At 45.9% G+C, this 25,701-nt stretch overlaps 1 protein-coding gene across 1 annotated transcript in view; it reads right to left on the bottom strand.

Annotated features, from left to right (window-relative positions):
- Window positions 1–25,701, bottom strand: part of Prkca (protein kinase C alpha) — a 396,507-nt gene that overhangs the window by 63,075 nt on the left and 307,731 nt on the right. Inside the window, exons 6-8 of the mRNA XM_057773855.1 lie at window positions 14,956–15,112; window positions 13,887–14,021; window positions 13,598–13,694 (exon numbers count right to left, since the gene is read on the bottom strand). Coding sequence (XP_057629838.1) covers window positions 13,598–13,694; window positions 13,887–14,021; window positions 14,956–15,112 — 389 coding nt within the window. The remainder of the gene's footprint in view (window positions 1–13,597; window positions 13,695–13,886; window positions 14,022–14,955; window positions 15,113–25,701) is intronic.

Consider the following 25,701-nt stretch of genomic DNA (forward strand, 5'->3'; position numbering starts at 1 on the left):
CCATCCCTCTATTTCCCTTTCTGGCTATGTCTGTGCTCTACACCAGGGCCTGACTTTTCTAGGAGATTCAACCTTAGGATGTCATATTACCTTTTCCCAGAAGGATGGTTTCCAACAGAAACAATGACAAAGACACATGGCTTGGGCATGTCACATCACACAGGTTTAGATAGCACCTAGGTTCAGGGACCCCAGCGTCAGCTTATTTCATCCACCTGGAAGTGTTTGTAAACAGAAACTGCCTTCACATCCTGGAGTGGCCAGCGGCACCCACCTACACTTGAGAACACGGAAGGGGTTACTTAGAGGGAAGGACCTGTCCGGTAGCGCAGTGTTCAAGGGGTGCCGCCTTCCCAAGCTTTCTCAGCCTCATGGAACAGGATTTAAAAGACACAGCGGAGGGCGGAGGAAACAGAGATCTTTAAAGCAGTGCTCAGAAGGCTCACCGCCCTCACTCTCTGGACACAGCACCATGAGGCAAACGCCGGAGCCCACTGATGTAGGTTTAGAAAGCACAGAGCACAGAAGGTGGCAGTCACCTGGTGACACAGGAGTGGGATTGGGGTAGGCAGGATGGTGGATCCCTAGAAGGTATAGAACTACCTCATTCTGAGAACAGCAAAAAGCCTGGAACCAACCCGCACGTGGCCAGGCCCATTCCCTCTCCCTCCTCGGCATTTCTGGACACTAACAGTTCCACTGCATCAGTGGATGTATCTTGCTAGGCACCCACCCATGTGATGGGGTGGTGGGGTCATTCTTGTTTGTACACACGTCTGAGTGCACACAGCTAGGTTCCCAATAATTTTACGCACAGATGACTCTTCAACAGAATAAAACCAAAGCCACATTTGTCTTTTCTCTTTTCCCAGTTCAAGTTAGCCCCTCCCCATCACGTGTGACTCTCCACCCTCAAAAGGCTCCTGTAACTCAGCTTGGCCTTGAACTTTCTAGGTAGCCCCAGTGACTTTGAACACCTGACATTTGCGTCTCTACCTCCTGGGTGCTAGGACTACAGGTGTGTGCCTCCAAGCCTAGCTTACGTTCTATCATGCTGTGGATCAAACCCAGGTGCCCTCTGCACTCCACCAACCAGGGGACATCTCCAGAAAACGCACATGCTCCTAATAAAATCTGCTCTCTTGATGATTCAGAGGCTCCTCAGTGACTCAAGGGGCCCGACATTTCCCCAGTAAAACAAATTGGGAGACATGGATTAACCTGTTCCGGTTAACTGAAGGCCACATCACCAGGTTCTGTGTCCTCCAGCTCTCCTTTGCTGTCTAGAAAACGCTGGTGATGAGAAAGCTCCACTGTCCCAAGTACTAACATCAGTGAAAATGAACCGGCACCTTCTTAACAGAGAAAGGCACACAAGGAGGGACAAGAGCAGCCATAGAGGTCCATCCGGGGTGAGGCAGCTTCAGAGAGAGGATGCCAGAGAGCCTGGTTTTCACAACCCAAATGGGCCATAGCATACCTGAGCCTGAATAGGAGCAATGAGGGAAATGCGGTACTCAGCCCTCCTAACGCTGCGATCCTTTCATAGAGTCCCTCATGTCGTGGTGACCCCCAACCATAAAACTGTTTTCATTGTTACTTCATGACTGTAATTTTGCTACTGTTATGAATCACAATGTAAATATCTGTGTTTTCTGATGGTCTTAGGTGGTCCTTGTGGAAGGGTCATTCGATCCCAAAGGGGTCGCAACCTACAGGTTGAGAACTGCTGGGCAAATGGGTGAGACATTAGCGTGGTAAGGCTCTGTCTATTAAAATGGGAAGCTGGTCAAATACCAAGCAGAAACACATTTTCTTTCTTCTCTTACAGCATATAATTATGAGTCTTTAGGTCAGTACTCACAAATCCATAACTGTTTCCCAAATAGGGTATTTTATTCTAACTACCAAAGCTTTGCTTTCTGGCAAGAGATCTTAATCTATAACATTATTAAAGGGAACCAGCCAGCAACAAAAACATCCATTGGAATCTTGACGTTTGAAGCATTTTGATAGGGTCATCGGCCATCTTTGCCTCAGTGTCTCTAGGAATGATTCCAGAGGCACTGACAGGCTTTAGCAACTCCCTTCTCTAGCTTCCATCTGTGATAGTCACCCCAGGAAGACCCCAGGGGAGATACCATGGCACAAATGCTGGATTTACCCAATTGTTGGTAATATCTGCCTATGCTAAATTAACCCAAAGTCTCCTTTTGAAAACGATCAAAGGAAAAACACATAAAGTGACGGAGTCCAGAATCCCTGGCAATCCTCCCTGACACACCTCCAAGAGATTTAGGGAACACATTCTGAACTGGTGGACATCCAGGCAGGAGCCAGGAGGTGAGTGCTAGGAATTGCTGAGAGTTGCTGCCTCTGTGTTATGGGCAAAAGACACGGAAGCCACTAAACGCACCACGTTCCTGGCCCCGGCACTCTTTCAACCTAAGCAGGTTGGGAAATGTCACCGTCACCTATATATCACAGTGATGGTCTCAAAGGATGAGACCCTAGCCATGGAAATAAGCAAGAGCCCCCAAATACTCATGAGCACCCTGACACAGGTTCCTGAACCTGATTTGAGAACTCTCATTTTGCATTTTTTTTTCTTTTGAGATAAAGTCTCACAACATTCCCCTGGCCAGACTATAACTCATCATATATAGAACAGACTGACCTTAATTCACAGAGAGCTGCCTGTTTCTTCCTCCCGACTTCTGGGATTAAAGGTGTGTACCATCACACCTGACTTAAAGAACTATTTCTGTTATTCTTAATTAGGTAGACGTGTGTAGCTCTGTGTGAGTACGCACGTGTGAGTCACCTGGCATGGCTGCTGGGACTGAACTCAGGCCTTCGGAAAGAACCACAGACACACTTAACCACCGAGTCAGTAACTCCACATTCACTATTGAGATTCTGGAGGCCCCTCTGGTCCTACCATGCCATATCACCAGAGTGGAACCTTACCAGTAGGCCACAGCCTCGTGGTGATACATAGATGAAAAGAAACGGATTAATTTAAGATTAAGACGCCTGCGGTAATAGGCCAAACAGTGTTATAATTAATATGGGTTTTATGTGATTATTCGGGTTTGGGTGTCCAGGAAACAAACATGCAGTCTCCATCTATGAGTGGCAATGGTTTCCAGCTGTGAGTCTTGATTAGACTTGGGAGTTGAAGTCACTAGCAACCAGGCAAAGAGGATCTGTAGCCTGAACAAGAGCCCTGCTCATCTAGGGGGCATGGGAGGAGAAGAGCGTTTTGCACTGTCTGAGACTCTGGGGTCTTGTTTAGAGAGGGAACTGAGGTAGTGAAGATCTCCCATGTTCCACTGCGCCACGCTTGACCTCCAGGGGAGGTGCCTGACATAGACAGGGCAGATACATGTGACCAGCTAGAAACTGCCAGAGTCCCTGACTTCTGGAATCACAAACAGCGTGGGAAAGAAGCTGGTCTATCTCTGACATCAGATTCACGACCCATGTGGGTTTTACCCAACTGCTACAGGGCTCTGGTATGTAAGGTGTGACTCCAGAAGGGCTTTCTGAAGGCTTTCTGCTGAAGGCATCCAACTACCCCCAGAAATAGGTGTGTCTAGCAAATAAGTTTGTAAGAAGCTTGAGAATTACTTCAAAGTTTACACAGATTTAGTGTGCATGTGTATGTATGTGTGTACATGTGTGTGTATGTGTGTATGTGTGCACACGTGCACACACACATGCTCAGAAAAGTGGGTGCTGCAGGCAAGAGCAGAGGAGGAGGCAGGAAATAACCATTTCAGACAGGAGAACAGAGTCCTTTGCAAGTGTGTCCCTTCTGGGCTGCTTCTTCCCCATCAACATAGATGATTTTAAATACCCTTCCCAGGTCTTCCACTCCAAATTCTGCTAATCCTGGGATCCCAGAACTTCAGTAGAGGACCAGAGGGCACAGATTTCAGGCTTTTGGGACCACACACTCCCAGCACCAAAGCAGCCTCAGGCAAAATGCTTATGGGAATGAATGTGGCCCTCATTGAGAAAACTCTATTTAGGGATGTGGAAACTTAATTTTCACCTAATTTTCATGTCTCGCAACATTATAGTTCTTTGATTTGAGGGTAAAAAGACATTTCAAAACAAATTATTCTTAATTCATGGGTCACACAAAGGCAGGAGGTTTGGCATGGGTCCCTGTTTGATCCATCGATTCCCTTCACTTCACTGCAGCTCTAGCTGATGAACCTGCTCACTCGTTAATCAATGGGGTTTGTCGTCTCAATCAGCACCTCTGAGGACGTAATGAGTACCTGGGACTCTGATTAACTGAAGATTGATTCGGTGAAAAGCAGGGTTAACTCTCAAGTCTCCACCACCACATCTACCGGGCTAGCCTCGAAATCCTTTCCTCATCCTGGCAGTAGCTCACACTCCAGGTATCTGGCTTGGATCGCACGTTGGTGTGTGGGGTGTATGTGCGTGTCTGTGTTCATATGTGCATATGTGCAGACGCATGTATGCACACGTGGAGACCAAAGGCTCATGTCACATGTCTCTCTCAGTTGCTCTTCACCTTTTTTGGGGGGACAGGGTCTCCCACGGAACCTGGAGTTACTGATTTGACTGACTGGCCAGCAAGTCCCAGGCTTCACCACTCTCATCCCGCCCCATGCCAGGCTTTTTATGCAGGTGCTAGGGATCTGAACTCAGGTCCTCATGTTGGTAAGCACTCTACCAACCAGCCTGCCTGTCTTCCCAGAACCACATACGCTTTTCTGTCGCCGGGCTTTTCTCACCTTAATTCTGCTGAGGTATCTGAAATAGGGCCATAAAGAACTGTCAGTGCTTTTTTCTCCACGATTACATTTGTGCCAAGGGACATAATCCCTCCATTCCCTTTTTCCAGTTCCTATAAATAGCAGGGCGCATCATCCTCACTCACACCCTGACCTTCTATAAGTACCAGAGCCTGGGTACACAGGGAGAGCTGCTTCTAGCATTAGGCTTGCCCGCTTCCTCACCCGGCAACATCCACCCACAAAGTCATGCCTATAACACAAGGCTTTTCACGCTACGTTAGGGATTTGTTAGGATGGCACAAAAAGCTGGAATGGGCAATCTTTTCTTCTTTATTTCTTTTCGTTTCCCAACAAAATTATGTATTGTGCCTCTAAATTAAGTTAGACTGAGAACACATGGTCAGTGGGAGGACACCAGGGCAGCCTTTGTCCTCTCTCCCGCCCTGATCACAAGCCTGGGCTGTGACCATCAGAGACCCTCTGGGTTTGCTCAGTGCTGAGGGCTACTGACAAACGACCTAACGGATGTAGAAAATGGTTTTCACCTCATATCCTATTAAGATTTTGTTTCTAAAACCAATTGAAGTACAAACATTAAAATATCTTTCAACTGATGCCTTTTAATAGTTTCATTTTTTTTACCCCCTTAATATCACCCAGATCAGAAAGTAATTAAGTAATTATTTAGGGACCAAAGAAGCAGAATCCGTACTGGGTGTACGTCAGATTTCTGTGTTGTGGCTAGAGGGCATCTGAAAGAACTCAGGTTTCTATAGTAACCATAGCAGGGCTGATCAAATCAACAAATAGTTACAATTTAGCTGAGGGTTTCCAATGGACTGTCTTTCTTCCCCCATCTGGAAAAGAACATTGCAAATTAGATAAAGTCTTCAAAGACAATGGGGGCTTTCAGAAAATCCAATTTTGGCAGTAGTAAATAAAAGAGAAAAACATCTGCTTTCTCCCCTGTGACCTATCCACAGACTCTCATCTTCATTGATGTGAGTACCTTGACTCTGGTAGTGATTGGATTCTATTAATTTGCTCATTAGTAAGAAAGAATCTTAAATTGTTTCCCAGGTTAACGAAAACAGAGACTTGGCAGCATCTCCAGGGTGACCTTGTCCCTTCTACGCCTTCCTGACAAGCCTCAGGAGCCGCCCTCCCACACACAAGAACCTCACAACCTTCGAACAGATTTGGAATCTTTTGGTTTGGACTCTAGTGTGGTTCTGAACAGTCACAAATGCATGAAACTACAGACACACACAGAATGTTTTCTGCATGCATCTGGGGTACATGTGAGCCAGTGGGGCTGGCAGGTGGGTACCAGCATGTAGTCCACAGGACAGTTAGTAAGGTCCCCAGCTTCTGCTCCCTGCTCTCACCCTTTCTGCTCTGCTGATCTCAGTAATGTAGCTGTAGGCAGGAAGAAGGGGCCCTCTTCGACAGCATTCAGTGTGGCTGGGGGAGATGGGTGCTCACATGTGACATGTTTCCCCAGTGGGGCCTCTCTTGGATGGGTCCTGCACTGTCTTGGGAGAGGGGTGACAGTCGTGAAGTATGGCTTTTTCAGGGACTGAACTTAGGCCATCAGACTTGGTAGTAAATGCCTTTACCCGTGGAAGCTACCTCGCTGGCCCACAGCATATTATTCTTTATTAATTCACAGGAATGTTCTAGATCTGCCATGTACAGTAGAAATATATACACAGACATACACACATTGTTTTAGATTTTCTAGAAAATTCATTAACAACATAAAAAATAGTTGAAATTGGGATGGAGAGATGGCTCAACAGTTAAGAGCACTAGCTTCTCTTCCAAAGTCATGAGTTCAATTCCCAGCAACCACATGGTGACTTAAAACCATTCATATAATAAGATCTGGTACCCTCTTCTGGCATGCAGGCATACATGCAGGCAGAACACTGTATCTATAATACATAAATAAATCTTTAAAGAGAAATAGTTGAAATTATGTTTAATGTTCATATGCAGATATAACATAAAATATCTATGATAATTATAATTTGACTATGTAATATGTTTACCTAATATATTCAGGATATTACTTCAGTATACACTGACCATGAAATGGTTAGTGAAATATTTTACATTTTTTTCATGTTACTGTGTCCTTGAAAGCCTGTATATTTTATATTAACCACTTATTTCAAATCAGACTACATAGAGTTTAGTTTTGTTTAGAGATGGTCTCATGTAGTCCAGGCTGGCTTTGAACTTCTATGTAGCAAAGGATGGTCCTGAACTCTTGATTCTCCTTTCTCCTTCTTCTGTTTCCCATGCACTGTGATAACAGGCATTTGCTATCATGGCCAGCCTAAGACTGTACATATTTGAAATAATCCAAGGTCTCACATGACTAGGCCCTGTCAAATTATACAGCATAGTCCTAGGGGATTTTCAAGCAAAGGAAAATGTGGGAATTTTTTTCTGAAACTTATGGTTATGAGATCATTTGGGCAGTGCCACACTGGAACTATAAGCAGTGGGCAGTTGCCTAAGGCTGACCCACCCAATGGAGAGAAGAATCCCTGGTCTACTGTGACATCTGAAAGGAGAGCCTGGATGTCAAGCAGTTACAAAGGATGAACGTGGTCTCAGACTGGGGAAATCAGATTTACCATGAGGGGGTTGGCTGGATGTTGTGTGACAGAGCACAGATGCTCAGGGTCGGGATTCAGGCCATGGTAGCATTAGCATCAGAAGGCAGGTCCCTCAGAAGGGAAACTGTTTGTAATCAAGGAAGCACTCATACCCCAGTGCCCCTCAGCAGCCTCCTGAATGCCAGGGTCAACAGGAAAGAAGGAAGAAGGAACAACTTGTAGAGCGATGGCATCCAGTAATCTTTATAGCCTGTTTGCTACAAACACGACCGAGACAGGAGCGCTGGAGTCTGTGAGGCTGTGAATGTTGGGATACCAACTCACTGGTCTGTTTCCAACAAGGATGCCTGGACAGGGATTCCCGAGTCACGTAAAAAGTGCAGCATCAGCATTTACTGCTTCCCACATACAGTAAGCAATGTCTACTTCACCTAATCAACTACCATAAAGGTACAGAAATAGAAGCCTGGCTAACATGGGTTGAACCTCACTATGTCCTAGGTATTTGTCTAAACTTAGACAGGGACATGGTTTGATCCGCATGCATTCCCAGTAGGTGCTGTCATTTCCTCATTCAGACACAAGAAAAATAGAGGTCAGAGATTAAGGAGCTTATTAAGGGGCTGGAGAGAGGGCTCACTGGGTAAAGGGCTGATGACATAAGCATGAGGACCTGAGTTTGGATCCTCGGCGCTCACCCAAAGGCCAGGTACGGTGCCGCTCACCTATAAGGCCAGAACTGAGAGAGGAGCAGAGACATGAGGGTCCTGTGGGCTCACTGATCAGCCAGCCTTCCAAAACAGTGGTCTAGCTTCTATATCAGTACTCAAAGGCAAAGGCAAGAGAATCAGAGGTTCAAGGTCACCCTTAGCTACATAGTGAGCTTGAGGAGAACTGGGCTACAAGAGACCCTGTATAGGGAAAACAATCAAGCAACCAACCAAAACAACAACAACAACAACAACAGAACAATAAAAAAGAAATTTGTGGTCTGATAGAAAGCTGAGTGCAATTTCTATGCTTGACTTATGTATGTAAAAGATCAAAATGATCACCTCACCGGAAGCACTAAACTTTCGCAGGAATGGAATCGGTGGTAAATCAACAAGCTGTGTGTCACTAACCTAGTTACTTCCCTAATGCCCTGCTAGAGGCTATTCTGACTATGGTTCCACGATTGTTTACGCTTGGGGTGGTTTCTAACAATCATATGTCAGGTAAACTCACTTTTGAGTATTTACTCAGGCCCCTAAACCAGATCACTGAGTTGCAAAGTCTCCATGCAGTATGGGATCTTTTCTCCTTTCCTAATAGACATGGATAACCTTCTTCTACTTGGGGGTCATCTGTAAGCGGAGACTGTACTTTTGTTTCCAGGCCGCTCCTCAGACCTGAATAATCACACAGAAACTATATTAATTACAACACTGTTTGATCAGTGGTTTAGGCGTATTCTTACCCAGCTCTTTTATCTTAAATTAACCCATTTCTATTAATCCGTGTATTGTCCCGAGGCTGTGGCTTACAAGATAAGGTTCTGGCGTCTTTATCCTTCAGCAGCTACATGGCATCTCCTTGACTCTGCCTACTGTCTGTCTGTCTGTCTGTCTGTCTGTCTGTCTCTTTTCCAGCCTGGCTATATTCTGCTCCACTATAGGCCAAATTAGCTTCTTTATTAACCAAGAACAATAAAACATATTCACAGTATGCAGATAGGAATCCCACATCTGATACACTGTGAGACTTACAACATGCCTGACTTACAGACACAATGTGTTTCAGAAATTCATTTTACAGACACACTGTATCTAGACATCCATTTACATGCATACAAGGTTGCTTTCCTAAGACGATGTGACGAAAGGTGATAAGGGTCTCACCTTCCACCCCTGTTTCAAAGTAGAGCCAGACAACATGGCAGAAAACCCACCCATTCTGTGGAACATCATTTCAAGATGAAAATGCATTCATTTTAACATGGGCAGTAAACCATGGTTTATGGGTAAATCTGGTCTGCTACTTGTTTCTATAAATAAAATCTTATTGAAACACAGTTTTATTCATTACACATTATTAACAGGGTCTTCAGTGCCGCACTAAAGATTGCACCGTGCTGTGGCCTGCAGATATTATCTGACCTTTCACAGGAAAGACTTGCTGAGCCAGAGGTAACCTAACCTTGAGCCCTCCTCCCCTTCTTAGAACTGACCATGAGGCTACAGTAGGAGCAGAGGCCAGGGCTTGGGAGGAAAGTCTGGAGTCCTGGCTCTGCTGAGCTTCTGTAGGGGAACTGCAAAGTAATATAACAAGGTGTCGTATTGTATTTACTTCTCAGGAAACTCCCTGCTTCATCTCTGGGCCCACAGGTACAGAAGATAAGTTCTGCAGGAAGTAGGGCTGTTTATTCTGGCCATGACTGAAGCCTCACTTATTGAACAAATGAAAAGATATGTCATTTAGTTTGCGACTCAGGGACTGCGTGTGCTTTATCTGAAGACAAACGTTAAAAGCCACAGAGATACTTTGTAGGCACTGTGGTCAAGGCCCTGGTATGCGTTGTCTTTTGGGCAGCTGCACTGTTCTGATAGAACCTGTAGGAGCAAGTACAGGCTTTTCCAGCCATCCTGGAACTTTTCCTTGGCTCCAATCAGCTTCACTTGAAGATGATTGTGTTTGCCAAGATTCTGGAATCAACAATTTAAATATGAAGAAAAAATCCATCTAATTATCTGATGAATCGTTCCAGGGTGGGTAGAGCTGTCAGCGCTCATTTGTTTCGATTTTTTAAATTAGAACGAGTGACTTTTGATGCCTTAGGGAAGGTTGGGAAACTTGTTAATTCTTTCTAGAACACAGAGATGACTGGACATGATGGGGACACAGTTCTAATTCCAACACCAGGGAGGCAGGCGGCATATCTTGAGTTTAAGAGTAATCTGAGCTATGCATTTTCTTTCCCTACTCAAAAAATCCAAAAACCACAATCACCAAAACCAAATCAGCTGTGGACAGAACAACTAATGGATGAGCATGTCCAAGTTTTGGCCATAGGCCACGCTGCAGCTCAGGATGGCTGGGAATGAGGCTCAAGGTATTGTAGATTCAATGTTGTGTCAAAAGGTTGGGTGCGTATTGTGAGAGGCCCCTGGGATTCAGCCAATGACAACTCAGCATTGAACTTGTCTGCAGCTCAAGGATGCAAAGTGGATAGAATACATGGAAGAGAGACATACTGCCATCAGATCATGTGAGCTGAGGGGTACTGAGGGATGCCATCAGCAATGGGTCTAGGAATGGAGAAGGAAATTAGTATGGTGGGGGTTTAAAGAAGCTCCCAAATTATATCCTGATGCTAACTTACCTGCTGTTTGGAAAGGCTGGCCACCCCACAGATCTGCTCAAATGTAAATCCTGCTCTTTCTGCACCCCATGCATGCCATGTCAACACTGGGAACTGAGGAAGGAAGGGCTATAACTATCGCACGTATAGACCTGAACACTGAACTGCTACAGGACTGTGTGCCTGCCTAAGCTCACCAGACAATTCCATTTAAACACAGCATGGAAGCGGTCACGAACTCCCAGCATCTTTGCGGTTCCATCAGCTACAGGCTTCTGCCTGGTCTCTTGCAAAATGCTCAGGAAATGAGCAGACACCATCTGAGGAAAATCTGGGAAATAAAGCCAAAAGATGTACACAGGAGATCCTGGGATGTCGTTCATGCAGGTATTCTGTCTAAGCGTAGGGATCAGAGTATTGGTACCTGCCATCCCCAGCCACTGAGGACCCCACACCCCCAGGTTGTATGGCCCTGAGCTAGGGCTCTATTGCCAAGTCCTGCTCTCCCAGCAGGGAGACAGTCTCTAAGAGAAATGCTTCCCCTTTGGCCTCAATCCCTCCAGCCTGCCATGTTTACTTAGATCCTATAACTAGGAACTGTTGACCTTTATAACAGGGTGGGCCCTTAGCTCTGAGAAACAGGAAGTTAACTCACCAGGAAATCATGGAAATGAGGCACCAGCGTGGGTCAATATTTCTCTATCAATAAGGTGGTTTCAGATTTGAATAACTTCAAGTGACACGCCCGTGAAGCCCCAACAGTTCCTCTCTATGCTCGTGGATCTGAACAGTGACCATGGATGACAAACTTGGGGTGTGAGCATCAGTAAAGAGTAGCAGATTTCTGTCCTGCCTGAGATAGGCACTTAGTGTCCGGAAACTCCTTCTAGAAGGATCCACCCATCCATCACAGGGGTGGGTGAGGGAGGGAGGTGTATCTAGGTCTTTCTGGGAAGGTGGTCTAGAGCTATGTCCTACCTAGGGCAGGGGTGGAGGCAGATGGTGAAGGAAAAGAGAAGGGTGAAGGGAGGGAGGGCCATTCCCGGAAAACTGTCTTTCAAGCTTGCATTTGACTTCCTTAGAGATCACAAGAATCTCATTCTTCCAGTCTTAAACACATATTTCCTGTTATTACTTTCTCTCATGTAGCATTTAAAGACTTACATTTAAATTTTATGTACATGTGTGTCTACCTATTTGTGTGCCTGTTGATATCACTTGGAGCTGGAGTTACAGGTGACTGTGAGATGCCTGACGTGGGTGCTGGGAACTGACCTCTGGTCCTCTGGAAGAGCAGCAAATGCTCTTAACCGCTGAGCCATTGCTCCAGCCCCCTCTCCCGTAGTTTTTGGCAGTAGAGACTGAAGTCTGGTTCTTACCAGATAACTCTTACTTGAGTTGAAAGCAACAGATACATGTTTGACCTACACAGCTTTAATTGACTGCCAACATTGAAAGAAACGGGAAGACATCATATTAAAAAAGTGGGACTTTTGGCTTCTCTTGAGGAACTGGAGACTCGGCAGCAAGGGCTTCCATGTATGTTGACCAATGCCACATGACCCTGAGAAACAGGAACTGTTCTTCTATTTCAATATTTTTGTGGAAATGGGGATAGATCCCAAGGCTTTGAGAATGCTAGGTAAGTGCTCTACTACTGAGCCATGTTCCGAGCCCGAGTGCCCCCTTTATGTCGGTTTGAACTCACTGGCTCACCCATCCCCCTGCTCCTGACTATCTCACCAGCCTGGACATCCGCTCTTCAGAATCCTTTATTTAAACTAGACATGACTCACTTCAATCATTTATGCAACCTGGCGGCCCGGCCTTCAGTATCACCAAATACCATCAGCTTGATGATGAAATCATCTGAACTATTCCTGTTTTACATCCTTTAGAATCCAGTCCATCTGATCCATTCCTCCCTTTGGCCACAGTATAAGGTTAAGGACCATCAGCATCCATTGGTTTCGATGTTTTAGTGTATAGACTCACTGCCTATACACCTGTGTATGCCTCTCTGTATGCTTTCAGACTTCCTGGGATTTCCAGGGAACACTGTGTGATAGTGAGAGTTACAAGTTGTACAGACTGTAGAGGCTCTAGAGAAGCTGACCAAATGGTCAAATGCAAAGTAATGGGAGGGACAGAAAACATCAGAGATGGAGACTGGGGTCCTGGGGCAGGGGTTTAGAGAGAAGAATGCTCACTGTGAGCTGAGCTGGAGGGAAAGGGAGAGAGAAAAAGGAGAGGGGGACTGGAGAAAGGAAGGGGAAAGAGGGAAAATGAAACTGGACAGAAGGCAAACACACAGACCCACGCAGAAGGACAGCAGGACACTGCCTGCTTAAATGGAGTCTGGAGAAAAAAAAAGATTCCAGACAGGAATGTCTGTTGGGGCTTATCCTGCAGAAGAAAATCAGGGCAATTTGCTTTCTATAGGAAAAAAATTCCAGATACTGGAGTGGTGGCTAATTATAGACAAATTGCTCCTTAGGAAGTCCCTCTTGGAGGCAGAGCCCTTCTCTGTGAGAGGAGAGTGTATCATAACCTTGCTGTCTCCCAGCGTTGCACAGACTGTTTCATTGTGTGGAAATCAAAGATGTTCTCACCTCTGCACTATTTCTAATCTTCGGTACCCAAAAAATTTTGGACGCAGAATGCCAACTGCTTGCCAATGGAAGCCATTACATATAACATTTGCGTTCTTAAATCAAACAAGTATTAGCATGAGAAGTACTCTGGGCTTGCCAATGACATGACAAGAATGCAGCCCTCCCTGAAGACATGCTTTGTAGCATGGAGGAAAGAAGGTGTCCTGCACATGGCTTCATGGGAATCCTCACCTCAAACTTCTGCCTGAGCTCCACATTGCCTTCTTCGTCTCCTTCTGGGATGGGCACGTTGTAGTATTCACCTTCTTCTTGGTTGAGCAATTTGTACCTTCAAAGACAGGGGAAGAAGAGAGGGTAAGGGTCAGGCAATGGCTCTTCACCTTCAGCCTCTAGCAGGCTGCTGGAGAGATGCCTCTACAGGGACCACAGACGGTGAAGGGGTGGGGGTGGGGTATCGCCAGCCTCTTCCCGGCTTCTCTCGGCCGCCTGGGGTTTGGAGTCATTGCTGGATCTCCCTTACCATCCACTGGCTGGCATCTTCATCAGCTCTGAGACACCAAAGGAAAGGGAACCCATGAAGTCATTCCGTGTCGTTCGATCCCAGTCCCAGATTTCTACAGACAGTCGTCGGTCTTTGTCTGAAGGCTTTAACTTGCTACAAAAGAAACATGTACACAATACATTAAGTCGTCTCCACCATGGTATCTTGGGAAACACCAACATGCCCACAGTCTGTGCCTGAAACAAACAGCATCTTTAATTTCCTTCCTGTGTCAACAGGATATCAGCCCTTTACATTAGCTAGCTACAAAAGCTCTGTCTAGACCAAGAATCAATGAATACTGAGATCCCAGGCAACTCATTGTGTGTGTGAAGCATTTGTTATGATGTACAAATAAAGTTTTATTAGAACACAGCTTTGGCTATTTGTTTATGTATCACCTGTGGCTGCTTTGGCAACAGAGCCTGTATGACCCACGAGGTCTAGAATACAGACTTACAGACAGACAGACATATTTTCTTCCGGCTGTACACAGAGGAAGTGCTTCTTGAGTATGTCCCCATACTCCCATGCTCCCTCCTGTGAGTGCTCCCTCGCCCCTGATTCTTCACTCTTTCCTGCCATTCTTCCCCTTCCTTCATCTCTGTTTGGGGATTTCTGTCACTCTTCCAAGACCAGGCTCAAATGTCACCTCCTTGAGGAACTTTTCCCTGTTTAGAAGTGAGTCTGTTTTCTCTATTTCAGGAGCAGCAGTGCTTTCTACACCACACGTTCACTGTTCTTGGCTGCAAAAATTATTCAATTATTGCTTCATACCCTCTCCTAGCTCTCAAAAGAACTAAGTCCATCAAGAGATGGAACACATCTTATATGTTTTTTTTTTTTTTTGGGTCTGTAACACCTCAAAAATCTTTTTTCCTTTGTTGCAGAGCAGGAACTGATCATCACTGTGGGGAGAGTGTGGTTATCTCCATGTCCTCATCCCTGCAGCCTTCACCACTCTCCCCGCCCATGTCTCTAATAACAGGGTCGGCCGTATGCGGCAGGTGGGGGCACAGATCATCACAGGACAGGGAAGAACACTTACAATGTGAAGGACTCGTTCCACTGAGGGTTTAGTGTGGAGCGGATGGTCTTGGTTTTCTGTTTGCTTTCATTCTTGGGGTCAGGGATGAGTTTCAGCTTCACGTAAGGATCTGAGAGCCCATTCGGATCCATGGGGATTAGATTTTTTGCATCTCGTACTGTGAAGGGAAAAAGAAAAGAAAACATAAGAGAAAGAACACTGACTTGTTTTTTTTTTAAACTGTTTTTATTGAGCTATATTTTTTTCTCTGCTCCTTTCCTTCCCCCCCCCCTTCTACCCTTTCTCATGGCCCCCATGCTCCAAGATCTGCTCAGGAGATCTTGTCTTTTTCTACTTCCCATGTAAATTAGATCCATGTATGTCTCTCTTAGGGTCCTCTTTGTTGTCTAGGTTCTCTGGGATTGTGAATTGTATGCTGGTTTTTCTTTGCTTTATGTCTAAAAGCTGAATATGAGTGAGTACATGTGATACTTGTCTTTCTGAGTCTGGGTTACCTCACTCAATATGATGGTTTCTAGATCCATCCATTTGCCTGCAAATTTCAAGATGTCATTATTCTTTTCTGCTGTGTAGTACTCCACTGTGTAAATGTACCACATTTTCCTTATCCATTCTTCAGTCGAGGGGCATTTAGGTTGTTTCTAGATTTTGGCTATGACAATTAATGCTACTATGAACATAGTTGAGTACATGTACTTGTGGTACAATTGAGCATCTTTTGGGTATATACCCAAAAGTGGTATTACTGGGTCTTGAGGAAGGTTGTTTCCTAATTTTCTGAGAAATCGCCACACTGATATCCAAAGGGGCTGTACCAGCTTGCATTCCCATCAGCAATGCAGGAGTGTTCCCTTTTCCCCACAACCTCACCAGCATAAGTTGTCATCAGTGTTTTTGATCTTGGCCATTCTTACAAGTGTAAGATGGAATCTCAGAGTTGCTTTGATTTGCATTTCTCTGATGGCTAAGGATGTTGAGCATTTTCTTAAGTGTCTTTCAGCCATTTTTGATGAGAATTTGAGAAATCTCTGTTTAGGTCTGTACCCCATTTCTTTTATTGGATTATTTGTTCTTTTGATGACCAATTTCTTGAGCTCTTTGTATATTTTGAAGGTCAGCCCTCTGATGTGGGGTTGATGAAGATCTTTCCCCATTCTATAGGCTGCCATTTAGAAGGCTGACTTGTGTGAGCCAGCATTGGTATAGACACCATGCTGGATGAGGGATGCCAAGACGGTGTTTGTAGCTAGATGGAGTGTCACATGCCTGCAGTCCCAGCACTTTGAAGGTGGAGGTACAAGACCACCCTTGGCTACTTAACAAGTTCAAAGCCAGCCTGGGCTACATGTTTTAAACCTTTGTCTACAATGAAGATGTTGTCTGAGAGGAGAAGAGATGAATTAGAAGCCCCTGTCACTCAATATGAGGTTGTCTACTATCTTTGTTGACAGTCAGTGGGTGTTAAAGGGGCCCTCAAAGTTCAGCCTCCAGGCTAAGCACAAGTCTAAAACAACAGCAGTGACCACATTCCAGACCCTAACAGAAATGCCCAAATCTGGGTCCCACTCAGACCAATGGAAGCAGAACCTGCATTTTAACAAGATTGCTAGATGTCTGTCTTAGGGTTTCAATTGCTGTGAAGAGACCCCGTGACCATGGCAACTCTTATAAAGGAAAATAATAAAAGTGATTAAAGGTCAGAGGCTCCGTCTATTCTCATCATGGTGGGGCACGGAGGCACGCAGGCAGACATGGAGCTGGAAAAGGAGCTCAGATTCCCACATCTTGACTCACGGACAACAGGAAGTACTCTGTTTCACTGGACATGACTTGAACATAGATGAGACCTCAAAGTCCGCCTCCACAGTGACACACTTCCTTAAACAAGACCAAACCTATTCCAACAAGGCCATACCTCCTAATAGTGCCATTCTCTTGGGAGGTCATTTTCTTTCAAACCACAATGACCTTGCAGTTTTCCAGAGGGAAAGGAGACCCTTGCCCCATTTGGGCAACCACCAGGCCTGGCCCATAGTGCTACACAGGCAACTCAGTGTCTACCAAGTATAGTTGTTCTTCTGCATAAAAGCTGGCAGATCCTAAACCTGGTTGTACCTTGGATTCCCTTGAGAAAGGGGCTAAAGTTCCAAGGCTCAGAATTAAAGTAGAATGATCTAGGGAGGTAGCCCAACAACTTTTTTTTCTAATAAGATCCCTACTTGCTTTTATTTTATGGTAGAGATGGACCACTGACATTTCAGGTTGGGATTCAGGAATGCTGTCCAATGTGCATCAAATATCATCCAGGAGGAGCTCATTCCCAGGGCAGCATCTTGGTCCCCACCTCAAAAATTACAAACTTTGAATCCTCACTTTAACAAGATCCATAGGTGGCCCAGGGCATATCCTGGCTTCATAAACAATAACATGGGAATTAACACATAATTACAAAGAAAAGGCACTTCCTTCTCACTGGGGAATGTGCTCTTAGATGTAGCTGGCTGTCTAAAGCCACTGCATATCAATGCAATAATCATTACCTGTGAAGATGACAAAGTTCATATGCCTGAGTCTGTCTGCAGTATGTCTCCGTCACTGTCTTCCAAAGGCAACTTCCTGATGATGTCATACCATCAGACACAGTCAGCTGTGAGGAGGTTCTCTAACCCAGAGGTGCTCACACCATGGCCCCTGGACCAGCACTATTAACATCAAGTACTGAACCAGAGTTCCAGGTAAGGGTCCAGAGATCTGTTTATCAAGCCTCCAGGTGATTACATGGTATGTTGGTTGGAAATCCAAATTACACCACCAGAACTCAGGCCAGCTAGCACAGGCCATTGGTGTACATTGACTATGAAGAGCGAGCGATGGAGGAAATTTAGAAGCAGTTCCCGGAGCTGGCAGTGGGAGGAGACATACTAAAGATGCTGGGTGTTTGGGCTCAAATGTGGCAGGCAGCATGTCACAAGAAGCAGACACCGAAGTCAAGCACTGTCTGTACTAGCTTGTTATCCCACGATATGCTGATTCTCACTGACACAGCCTTATGTCTTTCTCACTCAGTAGTCTTAACCTAAGGAGCTGACACTGAACTCAAATATTCTGAGGAGAGAGTGAGTCAGGCGAGGGCTGCAGGCCACAGAGAAGCAGAGGCTGTCTTCTCCAGTAGTGCACGTGGGCTTTCCATGCATTTCTTGCATGAGACATCATCTATCCCACCCAGCTTGAGGGCAACCAGCACGGGCTCTGCAGCTCGGCAGCTCCACTCCACGGCTCTACCATCAAACCTGTCCTTTGCTGTGTAAACCCAAGCCAGAGCTAAAGTCTTTGAACCCATTTCTTTAACTAGAAAAATGACTGGGGTCATAATTCTGATGATATAAACGTATAAGGAAATAAAATGAAATAATGTATATAAAGAAACTTATATACATTGTCTAAGCTGGGGAACTTGCAAAGAAGGGGGGAAAGATCATTGTGTGAATGCTCGCTACATCTCAGGCACATTTAAAATATTATTTTTTAAAAATGTCTCTGACAATTTTATACATGAGTACAGTATTTACATCATTTCTACCCTTTTCCTCAACACTGCAACTTCTCCTGTGTACCCCCTCAAACTCATGACCTCTTCTTTGATAATTGTTATGCATGAATGCATGCTTGCACACATGTGTCTATGTAATATTTAATGTTGCTAGTATGTGTGTGTTTAGGGCTGGCCACTTGGGACTAGATAAGCTACCATGGTCGCTTCACTAGAGAAAGCTGATCTTCTCTCCTAGAAGCCATGACTACCTGTAGCTCTTCATCTAGGGGGCTTTGTGAGATTTTACCCATCCGCAGCAGAATATCAACCGGTGTCAATCACGTAGGTCTTGCTTAAGCAACCATAGTGTTAATGTTTCAGAGGTACATCGCCCTCTTACCTAGAGAAGATTCTCTCTCACAGCAGACATCCTATACTTGGGCTTGTCTTTCGACCCTCTTCCTCAATGTTTCCTGAGCCAGAAACGGTAAGTTAGAGGGTCTCTACAACCCATTGGAAAATCTGAATGGAGTCAGACTTCTTCCAGGACTCAGCCACTGGAGACTCCATGTGAGAACTCAAGGTTTAACTTATGCAGCACTAGAGGGCCAAACTCCAGCATCACAGAAGATAAAAGACAGGAGGTAAAAATGGAACTCTCGTGCCAGCCATGCCAAGGGGCCACAGGCCTCCCTCACTGAACTCTTGAGGGAGAATCTGAAAGTGCTTAGAATGTCTGAGACTGTTGGCTGCAAGAAGGTCACATCCCAGAGGCGAATGAAGAATCTCATCCAGGCCACCAAGAGTTCCAGGTTTGCCTCCTGCCACTGGCTTTTATGTCTTTTCATTCACTGCCCGCCAGGCGGTGAATGGACTCACTTAAGGCCCATCTTTTCTGAATGGTGATGAGTTAAGATCTTGATGGAATTTAAAGCCTCGGGTTTCCTGCTGAGATATTATCATCTAAGCTGAAAATAAAAAGAGTTCTCAATTCCAAATGCCACTGAAGCAGACAGCGAGACCAAATCTTAATTTCTTACTGCAGGAGGAAAACAGTGTCCTGATATTGATGGCAGGCAGGACACGTGAACTGGGACCAACTTGGGGGGTCCATCTGCTCAAAACTCAGGATGTCCCTGTATGCATTCTGGTGCTGCCATGTGTGGCTATGATATTTCAACTCAGTTGGTGGGTTGAGGTTCAGGCATTAGGCGCTTCCAGGTTTCCCAGGCCAGTTTCCAGAACAGCCACAGTCAGAAGGTTTAAAGCCCCCACTGGCACCCCTGGCACCACATGCAGACTCTGACCATGGCCCATTTTACTTTTCTTTAAATTTTTTCAAGCTATAGAAAATGAACCAACAAGACTGTTGGCTTTAAACCGTTAGTTCCCATTAAATGAATCCAATGAAGATCTGTGTTGTGTGTTTCTAGCTGGACACAATGGCAGAGGCCTGCTTTCTCCTAGCTACAAAGAGGAAATTACGTGTTAGTACACTAAGGTTATTCTAGTCTCCCACCGCATTACAAAGGAGGATGGAAGGAAATGGAGACGGAATGGCTTCCTCATCACTGAACTTAAAACTTTGAATGTCCGCTCAGAACTTTCAGAAACCATCTCCCAGTTACCAACAGTCCATGTTCCCAGTGGTCCCTTCCCACAGGTGGAAAATCCAGCGGGAAGGAATGAGACTCTGCAGTTGTTAGGGAGGTGGACTATTCCACAGCCCGAGAGCGCCAGGGTTGAAGGAAGGACAGCCTCAGCAAAGACGCCATGGCTCTCTCTGCCTCCTGAGTGTTAGGACTAAAGGTATGTGCCACCAACTGGCTCAATTTAAGAAAGTCTTGTCATGGGAGCTATGGAGGTAGCTTAGTCAGAAAAGTGCTTTCTGTACAAGTGCAGAGGCCAGAGTTCAACCCCCAGCACTTATGGAAAAGCTGGGCATGGCAATTACCAGAACCAACAGTGGTAGATCACAGCCATCTCTAATTCTAGCTCCAGGGCTATCTGATCCCTCTGATCTCCATGGAAACCTGCACTCATACCATTCATATAATTAAAATTTTAATTAATTAAAGGATAAGGTTGATAATGATTGAGGAAGACACCCAGTGTTGACCTTCGACCTCCATGGGTACAAGAAATCCTCCACCCAAGTCCTGCCATGTTAACTCAGTTTCCAAATGCAGCCCCTCTGCCTATAGGAGAGATCTACCTCTCCCTTGTGCATAACCTGCAGAATCACTAACTGCACTCCTTGGGGTCTGTAGAAATGGCCCAATACCCTATTGAGGAACCCTGTTAAAAAAACAAAAATTCCTTGAAGCTCATAACAGTTCTACAGCCATTAAAAGTAGGAGACACTCGTTGAAAAAACACATCTGTGCTGTAGTGTTGGCCATTTCAGAATGGAAAGTCTATTCTGTCATCCCAGGACTTTAGCAGAAATGTAAAATATTAATTATATTCCTACTTTTTGCCTTGAGGTGGCTGCTCAGAAATTATAGGCTGTCGAGCCCAACACTGAAAGAACCCAGCATGGGTTAGAGGTTACATCATTTCTGGATAACGGAAGACATAATTTCCAGGTAAGGTATATTCAAATAAGTTTATGAAGACTGAGAAGCACCCATGTGAAGTACCTGTTCCAGGTAGTTAGGTGAGCCAAGGACATGTGTGTTTTACATAAATGTTTAGGAGCGAGGACAGACCTAGGCAGATGGACAATCACGTCAGATTGGAGGACTGGGCAGCCTTGACAGATGGGAATATCTTGGCTATTCATGATGGTTAACACTATGACAAGAAAGGAGCCTTCGGGGTCTTTGCTGAGACTGTCTTTCCTTCAACCCTGGCACTCTTAGGCTGCAGAATAGTCCACGTCCCTAACAACTACAGAGTCTCATTCCTTCCCACTGTTTCCACCTGTGGGGAGGGACCACTGGGGACATGGACTGTTGGCAGTACATGAGATGGTTCTGAAGGTTCTGGACTGACATAAACCTTTGAGTTGACAGGATCTAGAATCATCTGAGAGCTGGGCTTCTGGGGATGTCTGTGCTATTATCTTCATTGTGTTACCTGAGAGGGGAAGGGCTGCTCAGTGTGGGTGTCACCATCCCCTGGCTGGGATCCTGGACCTTGTGAATGGCCACTTCCCACCATGATGGAGTACCCCTCGAACTGTGAGCTGAAAGGCTCTTGTCAGAATATTTTATCAGAGCAACAAGAAAGGAAACTAAGACAGTGCCCCAGAAGAATGAATGAAGTGGCAGCCTTAGCCACAAGGCCAATCAATGATTTAGTCCAGGTCTTGATGGACAGGGGGAAGTAGAGGCAAGGACTCAGACAGGCAGGTGGGCAGGCGGGCAGGGGTGGCATTACCAGGCTTTCTTTGAAATCAGCAAATTGCTACCCCAGAGACCTGAGTCATGTGAGCGTTTAACGAACATCCCAGAATGTTTAGGAAATAAATTGGACACGGGCTGCCTGAATGGATGCTGCAGGCACGTCTGACTTCCCACGGGCACTGTGACGAGACCCCCATGTTGGGGTCAACCATTTGCATGTCACATTAGCTATTTCGGCTTTAGAGAAGTATTTCAACCTCTCAGTCAGCTTTTCTGTAAAGTAGGGGCAGTGATGTTGCGCATCACACAGGGTAACTGAAAACTGAATACATTGATACATGTACAGTATTTCAAAGAGTACCTAGACTAGTGACAGTGTTCCATGTCATCACACCGCTGCTGCTACTAGCGGGGGTGTTAACATTAAGTCAGTATTAGCTATCTGCAACATTGTCAGCACTGTCATTGCTGCCACCACCATTACCCAGGCCTCTTGTTTGGCCCAGGAGGCCAGGCTGTTCCCTCAGGGTGAAGAAAGTATATGGAGCTGAGGAGAGAGCTCAATCCATGAAGTGCTTGCTTTGCAAGAGTGAGGACCTGAGATTGGTTCCCCCAGAAACCACATGAGAAAGAGCAAAAACCCAGGCGTGGTGAAGCATGCTTGTGACCCCAGTACTGTGGAGGTGGAGACAGGAGGATACCTACCTAGGTCTTACTGACCAGGCAGATTAGCCTACTTAGTGAGTCTCAGGCCGATGAGAGGGCTTGTCTCAAAAAGGAAGGTGGATGGACCCTCTGGAATGATACCAGCAGTTGACCTCTGGCCTCTGTACATACATGTACACACATGCATAGGTACACATACCAACTCTCCCTCCTATCTACAATAGTCAGCTTCTAAGTGTTCCAAAATAGTGTGGGAGTTTGAAAAAAATATCAGTGCAGTTCTTAATCCATCAGAGAATCTTCTAGATGGCTTCTTAGTTTAGAGACTCTGTGTGGTATGAATTATGAAGCACAAATAATGTTCATGCACATCCATGAACACCAGCTAGGATAGAGGTTAGATGCAGGCCAATGCCACAGAATATACCCACCATGCTCCCCGTTTCTGCCTCCTGGTGTCCTTTTGGATTTCAAACTTGCTCTGGGGTTGCCATGGGGCACTGTGGTGGAGAACAGGTCAAGAGGCTCCAGTGGGTCCAGCCACAGGCCCAGGAATTAGAAGCTCCGGGGAACACACAGCTGCATTCTCTTGCCTACAGCCTGGATGTGTCAGCACTGACCGGCAGTAACCCTGCCCATTCAGGGTTCACAGATACAGAGGGACATTGTTTGGTTGTGCACAAAAATCAACTGCCTTCAAGTTCAATGGCAAGTCAGCCCTTTAAATGATCTGTTTTGCATTAGAAAATAATTCCTTATTTTTTGCTGCTTTTTCCCCTTCTGAGAGCATCCTTGTTCATGGCTTCTGCTTACAAGCCAACAGAAAGGACAAAGGCTCAAAACAGGGACTCGCTGTAAAAGCCAGGACTGTTTCCTGTGAGCTGACCCAGTGAAGGCCTCTCCCACTCCCATCCCAGCAGTTGAAAACAAGAGCAAACAAATTTTATAATACCACACCTTACCCTGTGTAAGCAAAAATCATGTTCTCTGACATTGCAGAAAAACAGCAAGTTTTCTTTGCTTGAGGTCACTGACAGCAAAAGAATGTGAATTTCAGCTTCTCTGAGGGTGGCAGTGGGTGGATGAATGCAGACAATGGCGAGGTTTAGTGTCTGAGGCCCGAAGAGCCTGGAGTCCTGCGATAATCAGGTGAGGAGAGGGTGCTGACTACCAAACCCATATGCCACATCTCTGCGACAAAGGGGGACTTTCAACTCTGGAAATTAGTTATTTTGACTGATGATCAGACGCTCAGACTGTCATTCAAAAGCCATGGACCTACAAATTGATTTCTTATGAAAATATGATCACATTTGAATATAAATTTAATGCCAGAGAAACTTGATGGGATTTCGAGGCTTAGGCAGAGATGTGTGGAAGAAAGGGAAGGGGAAGAGGGGGGAGGGGAGAAAGAGAGAAGGGTGGGGGGAGGAGGAGAGGGTACACAGTGAGAGAGCATGCACTTCGCTTCTCCACTGAGCAGGACTGATGGGGCCATGTGGTACCGAGATTGAGGGTGAATTCAGATTCTTGGTCCTCTGGTACCCAAGAAGATAATGAGCATCGTGTGGTAATGGTGGCAGTAGTTGGGGGGATCACCAAGTGGTAGTCACTGTTCTGAGTTCTTTACGATAACAAAGTGCTGTGCTGGTGGAACCCAAGGATAGACAAGAGGCTGAATAACATGTTCACTACATAAAGCTAATGAGTGGCCAAGCCAGGATGAGCCTGTAATTTCATAGATTGCAATCATCTCTTGTCTCAGAATAGACAGACACAGTCCCGGTGAAGAGCTGGTGAAATTGGTCTCAGCTAGGAGGTGGGGAGGGCTAAGAGATGAGAGCAAACACCCTTCCTTTGAAGGGTGGGTGAGAGCAGGCCAAGCACAGAGAGCCAAGTGAAGACACATACAACAGGCTCAGGGCCGGTCCAGGGCTGTTCCTGGATGAAAACAGGTAGAGAACTGCACGTCTGCTTGATGCCTTGAACTTGGCAAAAGGGACTGTAGCATCTGACTCAAAGTTGTGGTCCTAGTGGCTTCTGGGATTCAACTGTCAAACTAACAGTGTGTTCCAGTCACAAGTGGTCTCTGTAGTGTCTGCCTCAGAACCAACAGTTGTCCAGGGAGTGAATCAAGAAAGACCCTGGTGTCACTGAGACACAGAGATCAAGAGCATGCAGTGGCATTGATACCAGAGAGGCCACAGGGGAAGTCCTAGCTGCTCCTGAAAAGAACTGGTTCCCCAAGACTCCTGTAGATACTCGTCAAAGACAAATAGTGCCTGGAAGACATAGGGCCAAAAGAGAATGGAGGGCCAGCATGTGCTTGTAACACAAACATGAAGGAAGGTGGAGACAGGAGGATCCCGGGACCTTACTGGTCAGCCAGTCTAGCCAGTTGGTGAGCCACAGGACAGTGAAAGGTCCTGTCTCAAAAAATAAGGTGGAGGTATGCATGCACACACCCATGCAGGCATGCATACACGCACCCATGCAGGCACACATGCACATCCTCATCTCATGTGCATTTGCACTCGTTTCTTTTTCCCTACCCTGCCCTCCAGGACAAGTCTGATACACAGCCTCTTCCTCTAAGCGCCTGATCTGGCCATGACCTGTTTCCACAGGGCAAATCTCACACTGATCAGGCACAACTGCCTTCCACACTTCAGCTCCACCTAGGAACTATGAGCAAGCAGTGAGCAAGATTAGGCACCGATGGGACCATTCTTTCCATGGCAAGTCACTTCAGAAACAGGAGTATTTAAGGAACATGTGCCCAGGAGCATGGGAGGCAAAGGCTGACCTGTCTTCTGTTCCCAGGCCAATCTGGGTGTTTACAGAACAGAGTGCGAAGTTCAAGAGCTTCCCAATCAGTCAATGGATGGGATCAGGAGGGAAAAGGTTGGACAGCCAGTTTGGCACGTGTGACTCCAGGACATCACCGAGCGCTCAGATTTCTCTAAGCCCAGCTTTCCCAGCATGTTACTGCGAAGAACACGCTGTTCTTAAGGCTTGTTTGCGCCTTTACTCTGGGCCTCATCTGATGATGCTGAGAAGGAGAAACTGTCTCTAAGAGGCTGCCAGTTCCAGCGTGGAGCTGTGAGCCAGTTCCCTGCCAGGAGACAGAACTCCCTGCAAATGCTGACGGGGAAACCGGTGGAGTGACAGATTGCTTCCGGAACAGGATTTGCTGAG

Source organism: Chionomys nivalis, chromosome 7, assembly GCF_950005125.1.
Source record: "Chionomys nivalis chromosome 7, mChiNiv1.1, whole genome shotgun sequence".
NCBI lineage: Eukaryota > Metazoa > Chordata > Mammalia > Rodentia > Cricetidae > Chionomys > Chionomys nivalis.